We start from the raw sequence: 17,771 nt of genomic DNA, 5'->3' as shown, positions 1-17,771 counted from the left end.
CTCCAACATTGCCCAGAGTGTTAGCTCCCTGGCATGGTGGTGCCCCCTGTAGTTCCAGCAGCTCAGGAGGCTGAGGCAGGAGGATCAGTGTTCAAAGCCAGCCTCAGCCAAAGCGAGGCCCTAAGCAGTTCAGGGAGACCCTGTCTCTAAATAAAATACCAAATAGGGCTGAGGAGGGGGCTCAGGGGTTCAGTGCCCCTGAGATCAATCCCTGGTACCCGCCTCCAAAAAAAAAAAAAAAGAAAAAGAAAAACATCAGGCGCATAATAAGTGCTTATGCCCAGAGTAGGAGCTCCTTAAAGACTGAATGGATGAAAGCACAACAGGTCTAGGAACTCACCAGTTTGACAGACTTTGATTGGGCGCCGAGGCCCCGCCCCTAGCTCCGCCCCAGCCCCGCCCCAGCCCCGCCCCTAGCCTCCAGTGCCCGCCCGTCTCCTAGCAACGGCCAAACAAAGCGGAGCTGCCAGGGCCTGGCTGCTGCTGTGCCCACCCGCGGGGCTTTTCGCTGCTGTCAAGTCCCCGGGGCAACTGAGGCCAAGGGCTGAGCCGAGGGGCTGCCACCTCGCGCACAGGTACCCCGTGTCTTGGAGGACCCTGGTCCCTATGTGTCTCCTCACTCCAGATGTCCCAGCCCAGCCTCCCAGCTCGGCCTCCCAGCCCGGCCTCCCCGCCCGCCTCCAACAGTCCCCGGGATTGTGTCTCCATAGATTTTCTTTTTTGGGGGGGACCAGATATTGAACCCAGGGGGGCTCACCCACTGAGCCCCGTCCCCAGCCCTTTCTATTTTTTTATTTAGAGACAGGGTCTCCCTGAGTTGTTTAGGGCTTCACTCAGTGACTGAGGCTGGACTCCCACTTGCGGTCCTCCTGCCTCAGCCTCTCCAGCCTGAGATGACAGGCATGAGCCACCGCCTGTGCTCCTACCTCTATAGATCTTGAACTTGTCCCCTCAGGCCAGCATCCAATGCCCATTCAATGTCTGGCATTGGGTGGGGTGAGGGGACAGCCCTGCAGGAGAAGAGGGAAGGAGAGAAGGGGCGGGGCTCCCCAAGGAGGCGGGGCTTCCCCCAAGGAGGCGGGGCTTCCCCAAGGAGGCGGGGCTTCTCCAAGGAGGCGGGGCTTCCCTCCTGCAGGCAGAGGGTGACTCCACCTTTCTTCTCTCCCGGCCGGGACAGCCAGCCCAGCATCATGTCGCTGAACGCCTGGGAGTGGGAGGATGAGGACGCGGCCATCATGGACCCCCTGACTTCTCTACATAGCTTTTTCCAGACCACCAACGACTGTGTGGTGGAGGATTACCTGGGGACCAGGGTGCAGGAGTACGACTACGACGGTCGCTACGGCACCCTCGGCTCCTTGGAAGAAGAGCCCGTCAGCCCCTTTGAGCCTGACGTCCCCCAGGTGGTCCCCTGCAAATTTATTATCTCTCTGGCATTCCCGGTGAATTTTGGTAGGTGGTCAAGCAGAATTCCAATTCATTTTGCAAAAAAAGTGGGTTGTGCTACTGAGAAGCAGGTGATGTGCTCCCAGTCAGTCTGCATTTTTTTAATAGATGCCTGTAGGGCACGCCTGCCATCCCAGCAGCTCTGGAGGCTGAGGCAGGAGGATCAAAAGTTGGAGGCCAGCCTCAGCAATGTAGCAACTTAGCATAAGTTTTTTTTTTTTTTTTGGGGGGGGGGCAAGGATTGAACCCAGGGGTGCTTAACCCCTGAGCCCCGTCCCCAGCCCTTTTTATATTTTATTTAGAGACAAGGTCTTGCTGAACTGCTTAGGGCCTTGCTAAGTTGCTGAGGCTGGCCTCCATCTTGAGATCCTCCTGACTCAGCCTCCCAAGTCATAGGATGACAGGCAGATGCCACCTGTGGCCCCAATGTTCCTTTCAAGGTCACATTCCAATGACCTAAGTTCCTCCCACGAGGCTCTCTACCTCTTAAACCTTTCTAGAACATTCCAGCAGCCCGCACAGGCTGGTGATCAAAGTTTCAATGCAGGGCCTCTGGGAGGCCCTTCCCATAGCACTTGGCTCCAGGGGGGTGTGGCGAGAGGCCTGCTTTTCCCCCACGTGGTGAAAACAAAGCTCATTCATTCAACTTAACCCCTTCTAGGAATTAAAGGAAAATATCTAAACATTCTGGAAAAATTCAAGAAACACCCCAAACTGGACAATCACATCGCAAAGCTTCGTCGTTTCTACCACATTGAGTATTTCCTCCTTCCAGATGACGAGGAACCTAAGATGGTGGACATGGTGATATTTCCCGGAATGGCCAAGGTGTTCCTGGACTCCGGAGTAAAGGTGTGTGGTGTGGTGTGTGTGCGCATGCGTCCTGGCAAGTAGAATACTATGCACTGAGGCAAAATGTGTTCCAGGGACTTGCGGGGTGAGCATCACCTGGGGCTTGCTAGGAATTCAGGGTCTCAGGCCACCCAGCCCTGCTGACAACCTGCAATCATATGACTTTCTCTTAACTAGATATCTTCTTCTTCTTCTTCTTCTTTTTTTTTTTTTTAAATACAGACTATTAAGCCATGGCTTGAAGGTGGCAAATTATGGGTGTCTTGGAGCCAAAGTTTTAACGTCAATGTGACGAAGGAATTGCTAAAGAAAATGAATTTCCATAAAATAACCTTGAGGCTCTGGGACACTAAGGACAAGATTTCAAAGAAAGTCAGGTATTACCGATTGAAGGCCGCCAGTTATTTGGAAGAAGCAGGATCTTTTGGTAAGTCAGGCATTTCAGTGTTCTCTTGAGATGTTTCTGGAAGCTTGGGATTTCTCCCTATGGTTTGAGTAACCCTCATCCAAAACCCTGAAATATAAAATGTTTCAAGATTTGTAACTTTTGCCTGGAACAGCTTGGGAGGCTGAGGCAGGAGGATGGCAAGGTAGAGGCCAGCCTCAGCAACTTAGCCCTACTCAACTTAGAGAGACCCTGTCTCTAAATAAAATATAAAAAGAGGCTGGGGACGGGGCCCCGTGGTTAAGCGCCCCTGGGTTCAATTCCTGGCAAAAAAGAAAAGGAAAAAATAAAATAAGAAACATGTGTAAGAGAACCATTATTATTTTTTACTTGCAGACAAATATAATTCTCCCCATTTTACAGTGAGCAAAGTAAGATCATCACTTTTGTTTTAATGGTAGAATTGGAACCAACGGTGCATACTGGGAAGCTGGCTTTCACCCACTTGCTGGCCTGTCTTCTCAAGGGGACCTGTTCTGCCACTGGGGACTTGGGCCTCTCGTTTTTGATCTTTTCCTGGCCCTGTTGACATTCTGGTCCAGGCAAAATCCTGCTTGTAGTGCATTTCCTGGGCATGATAGGGTGTTTAGCAGCATCCGGGGTCTTTCTACACTAGCTGTCCGCAATAGCTTCTCACAGTGACCCTTGAAAACATTTTAGACGTTTCTAGATGTCCCCAGGAGGCCAACACTGCCCCCTAGTGGAGATTCACTAAACTACCTTTTTTTGGGCGGGGGGGCGGTTACCCAGGATTGAACTCAGGGGTGCTTAACGCCTGAGCCCCATCCCCAGCCCTTTTTATATTTTATTTAGAGACAGGGTCTTGCTGAGTTGCTTAGGGTCTTGCTCAGTTGCTGAGGCTGGCCTCCAACTTGCCATCCTCCTGCCTCAGCCTCCCCAGCCATTGGGATGACAGGTGTGTGCCAGCACGCGGCTCTTTTCCCATATTTTTATTGGTGCATTGTAATTATGTTTTCTTTTCTTTTTTTGTGGTGCTGGGCCTTGAACCCAGGACCTTGTGCATACAAGGCAAGCCCTCTGCCAACTGAGCTCTATCCCCAGCCCCATAATTATGTATAATGATGGGATTTGCTATTACATATTCACACACAGTGTCATTTGGCCAATATCGTTCCCCTCTCCCTGCCTTTCTCTCCCTCCGTCTGGTTCCTCTCCTGTACTGGTCTCTCGACACCCCCCCACCTTTTTGATTTTCCTCGGTAGCTCCCACACATAAAAGAAAACATATGACCCTCAATTTTCTGAGTTTGGCTTGCTTTGATTAACATAATGTTCTCAAGTTCCATCCATTTTCCTGCAGATGCCATAATTTCACTTTTCTTTATGGCTGAATAAAAATATCATTATGCCCAGCCACAGTGGCACACACCTGTCATCCCAGAGGCTCGGGAGGCTGAGGCAGGAGGATGGCAAGTTGGAGGCCAGCCTCAGCAACTTAGCGAGGCCCTGAGCAACTCAGCGAGACCATGTCTCTAAATAAAATTTTAAAAAGGGGCTGGGACTGGGGCTCAGGGGTTAAGCACCCTTGGGTTCAATCCCTGGTACCAATAATAATAATAATAACAATAAAATAATAAATTAATAATAAATAATAATAAAATGATAATAAATAATAAAATAAAATAACAATAAGATAAAAACCCCACTCCATAGTGTGTAGATACTGATACCACATTTTCTCTATCCATTCATCTGTTGATGGACACCTAGGCTGGTTCCATCCATGGTTGGGCTATTGTGATTTGTGTTTTTCCCACTAATAAAGTCCGTGCATATTAACTTCGTAAAAACAACTTAGCAACAGAGTACCAAAAGGAGAGAAAAAAATCAATATCGCATGATGTCTCTCCAGAGATGATCATCGTTAATAGTTTCCTGTGGGGTCTGGAGTACCTGTGGTTCCAAATCCTGCCTTTGGTCCCAGGATTCCCGATATACACTCTTTGTTTCTTGGGAGTGAAGGAACGCTTTAAGAAGTCTGTTTCAAATTACAAAGAAAAGAGGCAATTTATTCAGCAGGGTAATTCATGAGCCAGAACTTGTTAGCACAGTGGTCTATTATTTTTGTTTTGTTTTTTTTGGGGGTACTAGGAATTGAACCTGGGAGACACTTAACCCCTGAGCCCTGTCCCCAGCCCTTTTTATATTTTATTTAGAGACAGGGTCTCACTGAGTAGCTGGGGACCTCAGCTAAGTTGCTGAGGCTGGCCTCCAACATGCCATCCTCCTGCCTCAGCCTCCTCAGCTTCTGGGATGACAGCCCTATGCTCGGCCTCATCTACCTTACCTATTGCTTCATGTCCATCATGAATCAAGCGATGGTCAGGTAGAGGGTCTGCAGGAGGTGCCTGTAACCGACTGAGTCCATGATCCTCTCTTCCGCATTCTAGAGGAAGTGAGACGTTTGGTTTTAGATCAGAGAAGTCAGTGCGATCTGAGCCACGAGAAAGCCAGCATCAACAAAGAGGAGTGGGATGAGGAGCATCTTTTAGGAAAACCGGAAAAAGCAGAGAAACACTCAAAACTTTTTCCAGGTGAGTAGCAGTACCTTTGTGGAAAAGCTGTGAGCGAGATTGTAGCGGGGCGGGGGGTGGGGGGTGGGGGTGGTAACCGCTGTAAAGGTGCACTGCAGTCCCTCCCGTGTAGCCGCAGGTAAAGGTGCACTGCAGTCCCTCCCGTGTAGCCGCAGGTAAAGGTGCACTGCAGTCCCTCCCGTGTAGCCGCAGGTAAAGGTGCACTGCAGTCCCTCCCGTGTAGCCGCAGGTAAAGGTGCACTGCAGCCCCTCCCGTGTAGCCGCAGCTGCCCGCACTGCGGTCAATCCTGCAAGGCCCCGCCCTGCGCTCTTGCTCCCTCCATCAATTTTATTGTTGGTTCTTTTTCTTTAATTTTCATCTGTTGTATGACTTGTAAGAAACGTTGCTGACCCTAGAAATGATAGAAGTGGATTTATAAAGAAAATTCGGCAGATACAGAAAATGAATTAAAAAGGAAAAATAATCATTCCACCACCTATGGCCACCCATGTAACATTTTGCTCAGCATAGGAAAGCAAACTTCTTTGTGTTTTTTTTTCTTTAATTTTAAAAATTTGTTCTTTATAGCTCTCCATGACAGAGCGCATTTTGACATATCATGTATTTGGGGGTGTAACTTCCCATTCTGGTGGTTGGACCTGCTGTGGAGTGTCCCTGGGCAAGCCCTCTACCACTGAGCTAAAACCCCAGACCCTAGATGAATATAAAAGCAAATTTCTCATCCATAAGATGAGGATGCATGTCATATTACTGTATTCTGAGATCACTAATATGTTATCACATGTACTTTCCTTAAAAAATTTCCCTAAACATCTTACTATTCCCTCTGCTAATAGGAATGAAAATTGCTTAATATTCCCAATAGATTTTTTTTTTTTTGCATCTGAAGAGTGCCCAGGTCTAAACAGTACCAAAGTGGTCTCTGTGAGGGCCTCCATTTGTCCAAATAATTAAAATGAGTCTCATCCACATATTCATTATCCATGCGCTTGGTAATGACTAACAAACCTTTTTTTGGAAAATATTTTTAAGTTGTCAGTGGACTTTTATTTTATTTATTTATACATGGTGCTGAGAATCGAACCCAGTGCCTCACACATGCTAGGCAAGTGCTCTACCACTGAGCCACCACCCCAGCCCCAAAATTTATTTTTCGGGTGCTTACCACACACCTGGCCTTCTGCCTCAAGGCCGGCATTACAGAAATGTGTAAGGGGGTCCCTGTTTCTTACTGAATCAGCATGGAATAAGAACTTTGGTGAAATTTGCTAATATTATCAGGTTCTCACCAAGCAGAGCCTGAAATCATTTCCAAGAACAACGAGGACTATGAAAAGTCACTCAAAATGGATGATCTTTCTTCAGTTCGGTAAGGATGGTATCCTGTTATATTGTGGGTGGGGTGGGAAGAGATCTCCTCTTGGAAGGGACCTGTTATAACTCAGGGGAAGTTTTCTCTTTAATTTAGTAATTGTGGTTAAATTGGAACTTGTGCAACCGAGGCAAAATTAAAGAACCCAGAAAGAAAGAAAAGCTTGTATTTATATGACCCCGTGCCTCAAGCATGGTGGTCTCTGCATGCAGTCCTCAAAATGGTCACCTTCTGAGGTGCAATTTTTTTAGAGGGAGATACTAGAGATTGAACTCAGGGGTACTTGACCACTGAGCCACATCCCTTATTCTTTTTTGTATTTATTTAGAGACAGGGTCTCACTAAGTTACTTAGGGCCTCGCTTTGTCTGAGGCTGGTTTTGAATTCATGATCCTCCTGCCTCAGACTCCCAAGCCTCTGGGATTACAGGCATGTGCCCCCAGAACCATCTGATGTTTTTTAAAATCTTCATTAATTTTTTTTTCTCTTTGTGGATTTTCTAGACAAAGCACTTCAAGAACACCAGTTGTTCCTTTGGCCGGGGCAGCAATGTTGGAGATTAAGGAAATTATTGAGAAAAAATCATTAAACAGCTTAACAGACATGTTAGAAAAACAAAGATCTCAAAGTAAGATAGAGTGAGATTTTGAAATTTTATAACTTGACTGCAAATTATAAAATATGTCAAATTTATAATGTTTGAATAAGATTCTTTGATATCTTACCAAAAGTTAGACACTATGCTATATGTATTTTCAACGTATTCATCCAATCCCTACCATCTACCAATCTGTCCATCCACTTATTAATTATTCTATCTAAGATCCATCCACCTATCCATTATTCTATCTATCCATCCATCCATCCACCTACAAACCATCCATCCATCCATCCATCTTTGTATCCATCTATACATCCATCCATCCACCTACAAACCATCCATCCATCCATCCATCTTTGTATCCATCTATACATCCATCCATGCATCTAACTATCTATCCTTCCATCCAAACATCAATCTATTTTACCACCCATCCATACATCTACTCATCTATCTATCCATCCATCCATTTATCCAACCAACCATTCACCTATCTATCCAACCATCCACCTATTTATCCATCCATCTATCTATCCATCTGTCCATCCATCCATCCAACCATCAATCCACCTATACATTATTCCATCTATCATTCAATCCATCCATTAATCTATCATTCCATTCATTTATCCATCTATCCACCTATGCATTCATCCATATATCCATACATCTTCTATCCATCTGTCTATCCATCTATACATACATCTGTGATTATAATCATCCATCTATCCATCCAACTATCCATCTATCCATTAATCTATCCTACCATAATCCATCCATTCATCCATCTTCCCATTCATCTATCCATCCACCCATCTATTCAATCATCCATCCATCTATCCATCTCCATACATCTATCCATCCACCCATCTATCTACCTATTCATCCACCTATCCATTTATTTATCTACCTCTTTATTCATCCATCCATTCAACTATCAATCCATTCATCTGTTCATCCATCCATCCATCTATCCATCCATCTATCTGTCAATCTATCATCTATCATTTATTAACCTATCCATCCATCTATCCATCTATCAAACCATCCATCTATCCATCCATCCATCCATCTGTCTAACCACCCACCTATCTACCCATCCATTCAAACATGTATATATCCATCTATATATTCATGAATCCATCTACCCATCATTCTATCTATCCATATATTCATCTATCTGTTCATCTATTCTTCTTTCCTTCCTTCCATCCATTCATCCACCCATCCATCCACCCACCCATCCATCCATCTACCTCTCCATCCATCCATCTATCTACCCATTCTTCTATTTAACCATTGATCCATACATCCATCTATCCATCTATCCATCTATCTATCCATTCATCATCTATCATTTATTCATTTATTAACTCATGCATCCATCAATTCATAAATCAATATAACCATCCATCTATTCATCCATTCATCCATCCATTCATCTATATATCCATCCATCCATCCATCAATTATCTGTCTATATACCTGTTCATCCATCTATCCTTCATCCACCCATCCATCTTCATCAGTCCATCCATCCATTTATACATTGATCTATCCATCTGTTCTTCAGTCCACCTCAGTCTATCTATCCATCCATCCATCTATCCATCCACCATCCATTCACTGACCCATCCATCAATCCATCCATCTGTTTATCCATCCATTCATCCATCTGTCCTTCCATCACACCAAACATATATATCCATCCATCAATTTATCTATCCATTGATCCAACTAATTATCCACCATCCATCATTCCATCTATCCATCTGTTTATTCATCCATTCATTTATCCATCCATCTCTTCATTTATCCATCCATCCATCCATCCATCCATCCATCTATCCATATATCCAGCCATCCACATATCCATTCATCTTCCTTTCTTTCCATCCTTCTATCTATCTATATAGCATCTATTTACCCATCTATCCCTCAGTTTATCAGTCATTCCATTGATCCATCTATCTATCCACACATCTAACCAATTATCCATCCATCCACCAATCCACCCATCTATCCATCCCTCCTTCCATCCCTCCATCCATCTATCCATCAATCAGCCTATCTATTTATCTGTCCATCAATCTTTATATCCATCCATTTATCTATCCATGTATCTATCTATCCATCCATACAATAATCTAGCCATCCATCCAAATATTCATCTACCTATCTATTCATCCATCCATCAACCAACCATCTATCTATCTATCATTCCATACATCCATCTATCCATCCATTTATCAATCTACCCATCTACCTATCTATCCATCCATCCATTTATTTACCTCTTTATCCATTATCTATAATCCCATCCATCTATCCATCAATCCATCTCTTTATCTATCCATCCATCCAAACAACTATCATCCATCAATCTATTTGTCTATCTATACAACCATCTACCCATCCATTTATCGATCTGTCTATCCATCCATCTATATATCCATATATCTCTCTATCCATCCATCCATCCATCCATCCATCCATCAGTCTGTGTATATATGCATGCATCATCCATTCATTCATCCATCTATCCATTCATTTATTCATCTATCATTCCATCTGTCCATCATCTATCCATCTATCCAACCATCTAACTATCCATCTATCTTTCCATTCATCCATCTATTATTTCATGCATCCATCAATCCATTCTTCTATTTATGCATCCATCCTTCTATCCATTCATCTACCAAACTATCTATCTATTCATTCATCCATCTCTCTATCCACCCATCTATCCATTCATTAATCTATACATCCATTCATCTTATCTATTAAGCCATTAATACATCTATCTACCCATTCAACCATCCAACCATCCATTCATCCATGTCCCAATCCATCTGTCTATCCTTCCATCCATCTATTCATCCAACTCTTTATTTATTCAACCATCCGTCCATCTGTCTATCCATCATTCCATACATCATTTCCACCCATCTATCTATTCATCTGTCCATTTATCCATCTATTTATCCATCTATTCATCCATTTATCCATCCATCCATCAATATATCCATCTATCCATCCATCCATCTATCCATCCATCCAACCAATTATCCATTGATCCATCTGTCTATCCATCAATCCATATATTTATCTATCCATTGATCTCTCTATCCATCCATCCATCCATCCATGTATCTATCTATCCATTCATACATATATCAGTCCATCTGTCTGTCTATTTATTCATCCATCATTTCATCCATCTATCTGTCTATCCATCCATCCATCTGTCCATCTATACTTCTATTCATCCACCTATCCATCTATTCTTCCATCCATCCATCTATATATCCATCAATTCATTCATCCATCCATCTTTCTATCATTCCCTCCTATTTATCCATGTATCTATTTATCATCTATCAATCTATCTGTATATCATCCCATCAATCTATCCATCCACCCATGCAATCATGTATCCTTCCATCCATTTTACCATCTACTCATTTATCCATCCATCATTCCCTCCATTTATCCATCTATCCATCCATCCAACCAACCATCTACCTATTTATGCATCTGTCTTTGTATCTATTTATCCATCCATTACTCCATCTATCTATCCATCAATCCATTCTTCTCTCTGCATCCATCCATCTATCCATCCATCTATCCATTGATGCATCTGTCTATCCATCCCTCTCTACATCCATCCATCCATTTTTTCATCCATTCATCTGTCCATATGTCAACCCATCTGTCTATTCTTCTATCCATTCATCCATCTGTCTATCCATATACCCAAACAATTATCCATCCATCCATTCATCAATCTATCCATGCACCAAACTATCCATCCATCTGCCCATGCCTCTATCCATGCCTCCATCCATCCATCCATCCATCCATCCAACCATCTAGCTATCCAACCCATCTATCTATCTATCCACTGATCCATTACTACATTCATCCATTAATCCATTCTTCTATCTCTGCATCTACCCATCCATCCATCCATCCATCCATCTGTCCATCCATTAATCTATCTATCATTCCCTCCATTCCTTCATCCATTTTCCATCCATCCATCCATCTATCCATCCATCAATTCATCCTTCTATCTACCTCTGCATTCATCTATCCATCCATCTACCACCCATCCAGCCAGCCATTCATCAATCATCTGACTATTTATCTATCCATTGATTTCTCTATCTATCCATCTATTTATCTATCTATCCATCCATCTATCAACCCATCTGTCTATGCTTCCATCCATCCATCTATCTATTCATCTATCCAAACAATATCCATCCATCATTCCATCCACCCATCTATTAATCCATACATCTATCCATCCATCCAACCACCTAACTATTCATTCATCTATCTATCCATCCATCCATCCATTACTCTATCCATCTATCCATCAATCAATCCATTCTTCTATCTTCACATGTACCCATCTATTCATTTATCCATCCATCCAATCAACCAATTATTCACCTATCCATCATTCCATCCATTCATCTATCCATCAATCCATTCGTCTATCTATCCAACTATCCATCTATCCATCCCTTCATCTATCCATTCATGTATTAATCCAACTATAAATCCATCTGTCTATCCCTCCATTAATCCACTGATCCATCTATACATCCACTCATCCATCATTCTATCAATCTATCTATCAAACCATTTTTCTGTCCTTCCATCCATCTATCCATCCATCCAATTATTCATCTATTCATAATTCCATTCACCAATCCATCAATACATGCATTTATCCATCATCTATATATTCATTCATCAATGTATCTATTCATTCATACATCCATTTATCAACCTATAAGTCTATCTATCCATAAATCTATCCATCCACCCATTTATCCTACTATGAATCCATCTGTCTATCCCTCCATTCATTCATCGATCCATCTATCTATCCATCTACCCATCCAGCCATCTATTTGACTATCTATCTATCCATTCATCAATATATCCATCTATCCATCTATCTTCCATCTACACATCCATTAATCCACCCATCTATTTATCCATCATATATCTCTGTCTATCCATCAATCCATTCATCTAACTATCCATCCACTAATCATCCATAAATTCATTCATCTATTCATTAGTCCATTAACCTGTCTATCCATTCATCCATCTATTAATCCATATTTCCATCCATTAATTCATCCATCTACCAATCTATTTGTCTATCTATCCATCCTTCCATTTAATGATCCATCTATTCATCTATCCATCAATCCAACCATGTATCCATCAATTCATTCATCTAACCATCTATATATCTACTTTTCCATCCATGTATGAATCCACTTGTCTATCCCTTGATTCATCCATTGATCCATCATCTATCTATCCACCCATCCATCCTCCATCTATCCATCTATCGTTCAATCCATTCATCTATCTATCCCATCCACCCATCTAACAATCCATCTATCCAATCAACCATCAATCCATCCATCTATCCATCCATCCATCTATGATCCCATATGTTTACCGCTAATTCATCCATTGATCCATCTATCTGTCATCCATCCATCCAACCATTCATATATCTATCCATCAATCCATTCATCTTTCTATCCATCTATACACCAATTAATCCATCCCTCTATTTATCCATCCATCTATCTATCTATTCACGTGTAAATCCATCTATATATTTATCTATCCACCCATCCATTAATCTATCTATCAATCTATTTGTCTATGTATCCATCCATCTCTCCATCCATCCATACAAGTTTCTATCCATCTATCCATCCATGCATCAATCCATCCATTTATCCATCCATCAATATCTCTATCCATCCATGTATTTATCTATCTACCCATCTATCAATCCATCTCTATGCACCCATCCATCCACCCATGCAACCAGCTATCCATTCCTCCATCCACCCAATCTATCCATCCATCCATGAATCATCCATGTACCTATCCATCCAAATATCTATTATCCATCTATCCATCCATTTGTCTATCCATCCATCCATCCATCCATCAATCCATCCATCCACCCTTCTATTTATCTACCCATCTCTGAATCCATCAGTCTATCCCTCCATTCAACCCTCAATCCATTAATCCAACCATCTATCATTTCATCCATCCATCTAGCTATCCATCCATCAATCTATTTGTCTATGTATCTATCCATCTATCTATCCATTCATCTATCATCTATCCATCAATCCATCTATCAATCCATCTGTCTATATATCCATCCATCTTTCTATCCATCTATCTCTTCATCCATCCATCTATCAATCCATCTGTCTATACATCTATCCATCTTTCTATCCATCTATCTCTTCATCTATCCATCTATAAATCCATCTGTCTATCCCTCCATTCATCCATCTATCTATCCATCCATTAATCCACTTGTCTATCTATCCATCCATCAATCCATCCTTTTATACATCAATCCATTCGTCTATGTATCTATCCATCCATCGTTGGTCCATCTATTAATCCATCTGTCTATCTATCCATCTATCTACCAATCTATCTATATATCCATCTACTTATAAATCTCTCTAACCCTCCATCCATGAATTTATTCATCTATCTATCCATCCAGCCATCAATCCACCCATCTATCCATCCATCTGTGAATCCATTCGTCTATCCATCCATCCATCTAATGATCCATCTATCCATCCATCTATTCATCTATCCATCCATTTATGATCCCATAAATCCCTCCATTCATCAATCAATCCATCTATCTGTTTATCCATCCATCCATCATGCCATCCATCTATCCATCAGTCCATCCACCTATATATCTATCATTTCATCTATACATCCATCAATCCATCCATCTATTTATCTATGAATCCATTCTTCTATCTATCCAACCATCATTCTATCAATCTATATATTAATCCCTCTATCTATCTATAATCCATCCACCTATAAATCCAAGTATCCTTCTATCCATTCATCTATCCATCCATTATCCATCTATCCATTCATTAATCTGTTCATCTATCAATCCATTAAACTATCTACCCATCTATTCATCTAATGATCCATCTATCCATCCATTTATCCATCCTTCCATCCATCCATCTATTTATCCCTCCATTTGTTAATCGACCCATCTATCTATTCATCTATCCAACCACCATTTTATCCATCCATCCATCAATCCATCCGTCTATCCATCCATCTATCTATATAACTATCCTTCCATCTATATATCCATCAATCCATCCATCTATCTGTCCATCAATATATTCATCTATCTATCTATCCATTCATCAATCTATTCATCCATCCATCCACCAATCCATTCCTCTATATATCTATTCATCCATCTATTGATCCATCTATCCATCTCTCTCTATGCATTCATCTATTTATCAATCCATCCATCTGTCTATATATCTATCCATCTATAAATCTACCTGTCTGTCCCTGTATTTATCCATATATCCATCTATCTATCCATCCATCTAACCATCTTTCCATCTAGCCATCCATCATTCCATCCTTTCATCAGTCTATCAATCCATCTACACATTCATCAATCATCCACCTTCATATCTATCTATCTATCTATCTATCCATCCATCCATTTGTCTATTTATCCTTCTATCCATCCACCCATCAATCCATCTGCCTATCCATCCATCCATATCTCTGTTCATCCATTCATCCATCTATCCATCCATCCACCTATTCATCCATCCTTGTATGAATACATCTGTCTGTCCCTGCAGTCATCCATACACCCATGTATCTATCCATCCATTATAACCATATATCCATCCAGCCATCCTTCATTCCATCCTTCCATCCATCCATCTATATATCCATCAATTCACCCATCTATTTATCCATCCATCTTTATCTCTATCTATCTATCCATTAATCCATTTGTCTATCAATCCTTCTATCCATCCACCCATCAATACATCTGTCTCTCCATCCATTCATCTATCCATTCATCCATCTAACCATCCATCCACCTATCCATCCATCCTTCTATGAATCCATTTGTCTATCCTTGATTCATCCATCTTTTCATCTATTGAATCATCCTTCTATCATCCATCATTCCATCTATCTACCCATCAATCCATTTTTCTATCCATCCATCCATCTATATATCTATCAATCCATCCATCTATTTACCCATCTCTATCCATGTATCTATCTATCTATTAATCTGTCTGTATATCCATTCATCCATCCATCTTTCCATCCATCCATGAAACCATCTATCCATCCATCCATTCTACCATCTATGCATCTATCCATCCACCAATCCATTCTTCTACCTACCCATCAATCCATCCATCCCTCCAACCATCTACCTATCTATCCATACACCCATCCATCAATCTATTCTTCTATCTATGAATTCATCCATCTATTCATTCATCCATCTATCCATTCGTCAATCCATCTGTATATCCATTTATCCATCCATCTTTCCCATGCTTATCAACCCATCTGTGTATCCTTTCATCTGTTCATCTGTCTATCCATCTATCTAACCAGTTATCCATTCACCCATCATTCCATCCATCCATCCATCTATCCCTGTATCCATCTATCCATCCATTCCTCTACGTATCCATCCATCCACGCAACTATCCATCTATCATTATACCCATCTATTTATCCATCTATCCATCAATCTATCCCTCCATCCCTCCATCCTTCCACCCATCCATTCAACCATCTACCTGTCCATCTATCTATCCATCCATCCATTTATCTATCCATTTCTCCTTCCATCTATCAATCTATTCTTCTATCTTTGCATTCTTCCATCTCTCCATCCATCCATCCATTTTTCCATCTATCCATCCATTCATCTACCCATCCATCCTCTATCAACCCATCTGTCTATCCATCCAACCAATTATCCATCCATCAATCAATCCATCTGTCTATCCATGCATCCATCTATCCATCTATCTATCCATCAATTCATTTTTGTATTTATCCATCCATCAATCTCTCTATCCATGCATGTATCCATTCATGTATCTATCCATCCATCTATCCATCCTTCCATAATCATCTATCTACCTATCCATCCATCCATCTGTCCACCCATCCATCCATCAATCCATTAATCTATTTACCCATCCATCCATTGATCCATCTATCCATGTATCCTTCAGTCTGTCTATCCACCCATCCATCTCTCTATCCATCCATCTATCTATCCATCCATTTCTCCTTCCATCTATCAATCTATTCTTCTATCTCTGCATTCATCCATCTCTGCATTCATCCATCTCTGCATTCATCCATCAATTCAACTGTCTATCCATCCATCTCTCCATCCATCCATCCTCTGTCAACCTATCTGTCTATCCATCTAACCAATTATCCATCCATCAATCCATCTGTCTATTCATGTATCACCTATCCATCTATCCTTCAACTCATTTATGTATTTATCTATCTATCTATTGATCTATCTATGTATCTATCCATCCATTCATCCATCTCCCCATCCGTCCATATGTCCATCCATCCATCAATCCATTAATCTAATTATCCATCCATCTATGGATCTATCTATCCATGCATCCTTCAGTCTGTCTATCTATCCATCCATTCATCTCTCTCTCTATTCATCCATCTATCTATCCAACCTTCCATCTAACCATCTATTCATCTATCATTTTATGCATCCATTCATCAATCCATCTGATTATTTATCTATCCATCCATCCATCCATCTATCCATCTATCATTTTACCCATCCATTGATCCATTAATCTATCCATCCATCCAACCCTCAATACATCTGTTTATCCATATATTCATCCTTCCATCTTTCCATCCATTCATCTATCCCTCCCTTCATCTATCTATGCATTCATCCATTAATCTTTTTTTAAAATTTTATTTATTTATTGGTATGTGGTGCTGAGAATCAAACCCAGTGCCTCACACATGCCAGGCAAGTGCTCTACCACTGAGCCACAGCCCCAGCCCCTCATCCATTAATCTTGATCCTTGTATCCATCCAATTTTGATCTATCTATCCATCCATACATTCATCCATCTACAAATAAATCCATCCATCCATCCATCCATCCATCTAATCATTCATCTATCTATCCATTCGTTCATCCATCAACCCATTCATCTCTCTAGCCATTCATCCATCTATCCATCCATCTCCATTTATCTATCCATCCTTCCGTCTGTCCATCTATCCATCCATCTATCCATTCATCCATCTACTATCCATCTATCCATCTTTCTGTCCATCCATTTATTTTTTATCCATCCATCGATCATTTATCTTCTATTGATCAGTCCATTTGTTTATCCATCCATCCCTCTATCCGTGTATCTACCCATCCACCCAACCATCCATTTATCCATCTATCTATCCATCCATTCATCCATCAATATTCTATTATCCCTCTCTCTATCTCTGTCCATCCTTTTATCTGTCCATCCATCTATGAATACACCCATCCATCAATCCATCCATCTATTTATCCATC

General features: G+C 41.4%; 1 protein-coding gene across 1 annotated transcript in view; it reads left to right on the top strand.

The window, feature by feature from the left end:
• The window catches only part of CFAP92 (cilia and flagella associated protein 92 (putative)), a gene marked incomplete at its 5' end in the record, with an annotated part of 44,515 nt that overhangs the window by 3,312 nt on the left and 23,432 nt on the right, over positions 1-17,771 (top strand). Inside the window, 6 exons of the mRNA XM_081276079.1 lie at positions 1,178-1,452; positions 2,108-2,298; positions 2,521-2,725; positions 5,155-5,298; positions 6,596-6,668; positions 7,175-7,299. Coding sequence (XP_081132205.1) covers positions 1,178-1,452; positions 2,108-2,298; positions 2,521-2,725; positions 5,155-5,298; positions 6,596-6,668; positions 7,175-7,299 — 1,013 coding nt within the window. The remainder of the gene's footprint in view (positions 1-1,177; positions 1,453-2,107; positions 2,299-2,520; positions 2,726-5,154; positions 5,299-6,595; positions 6,669-7,174; positions 7,300-17,771) is intronic.

This window comes from Spermophilus citellus, assembly GCF_964194105.1.
Source record: "Spermophilus citellus genome assembly, chromosome: 19".
In the NCBI taxonomy this organism is placed as follows: Eukaryota; Metazoa; Chordata; class Mammalia; order Rodentia; family Sciuridae; genus Spermophilus; species Spermophilus citellus.
The sequence above is the reverse complement of the archived record's forward strand: the minus strand, read 5'-3'. Positions and strand labels throughout refer to the sequence as shown.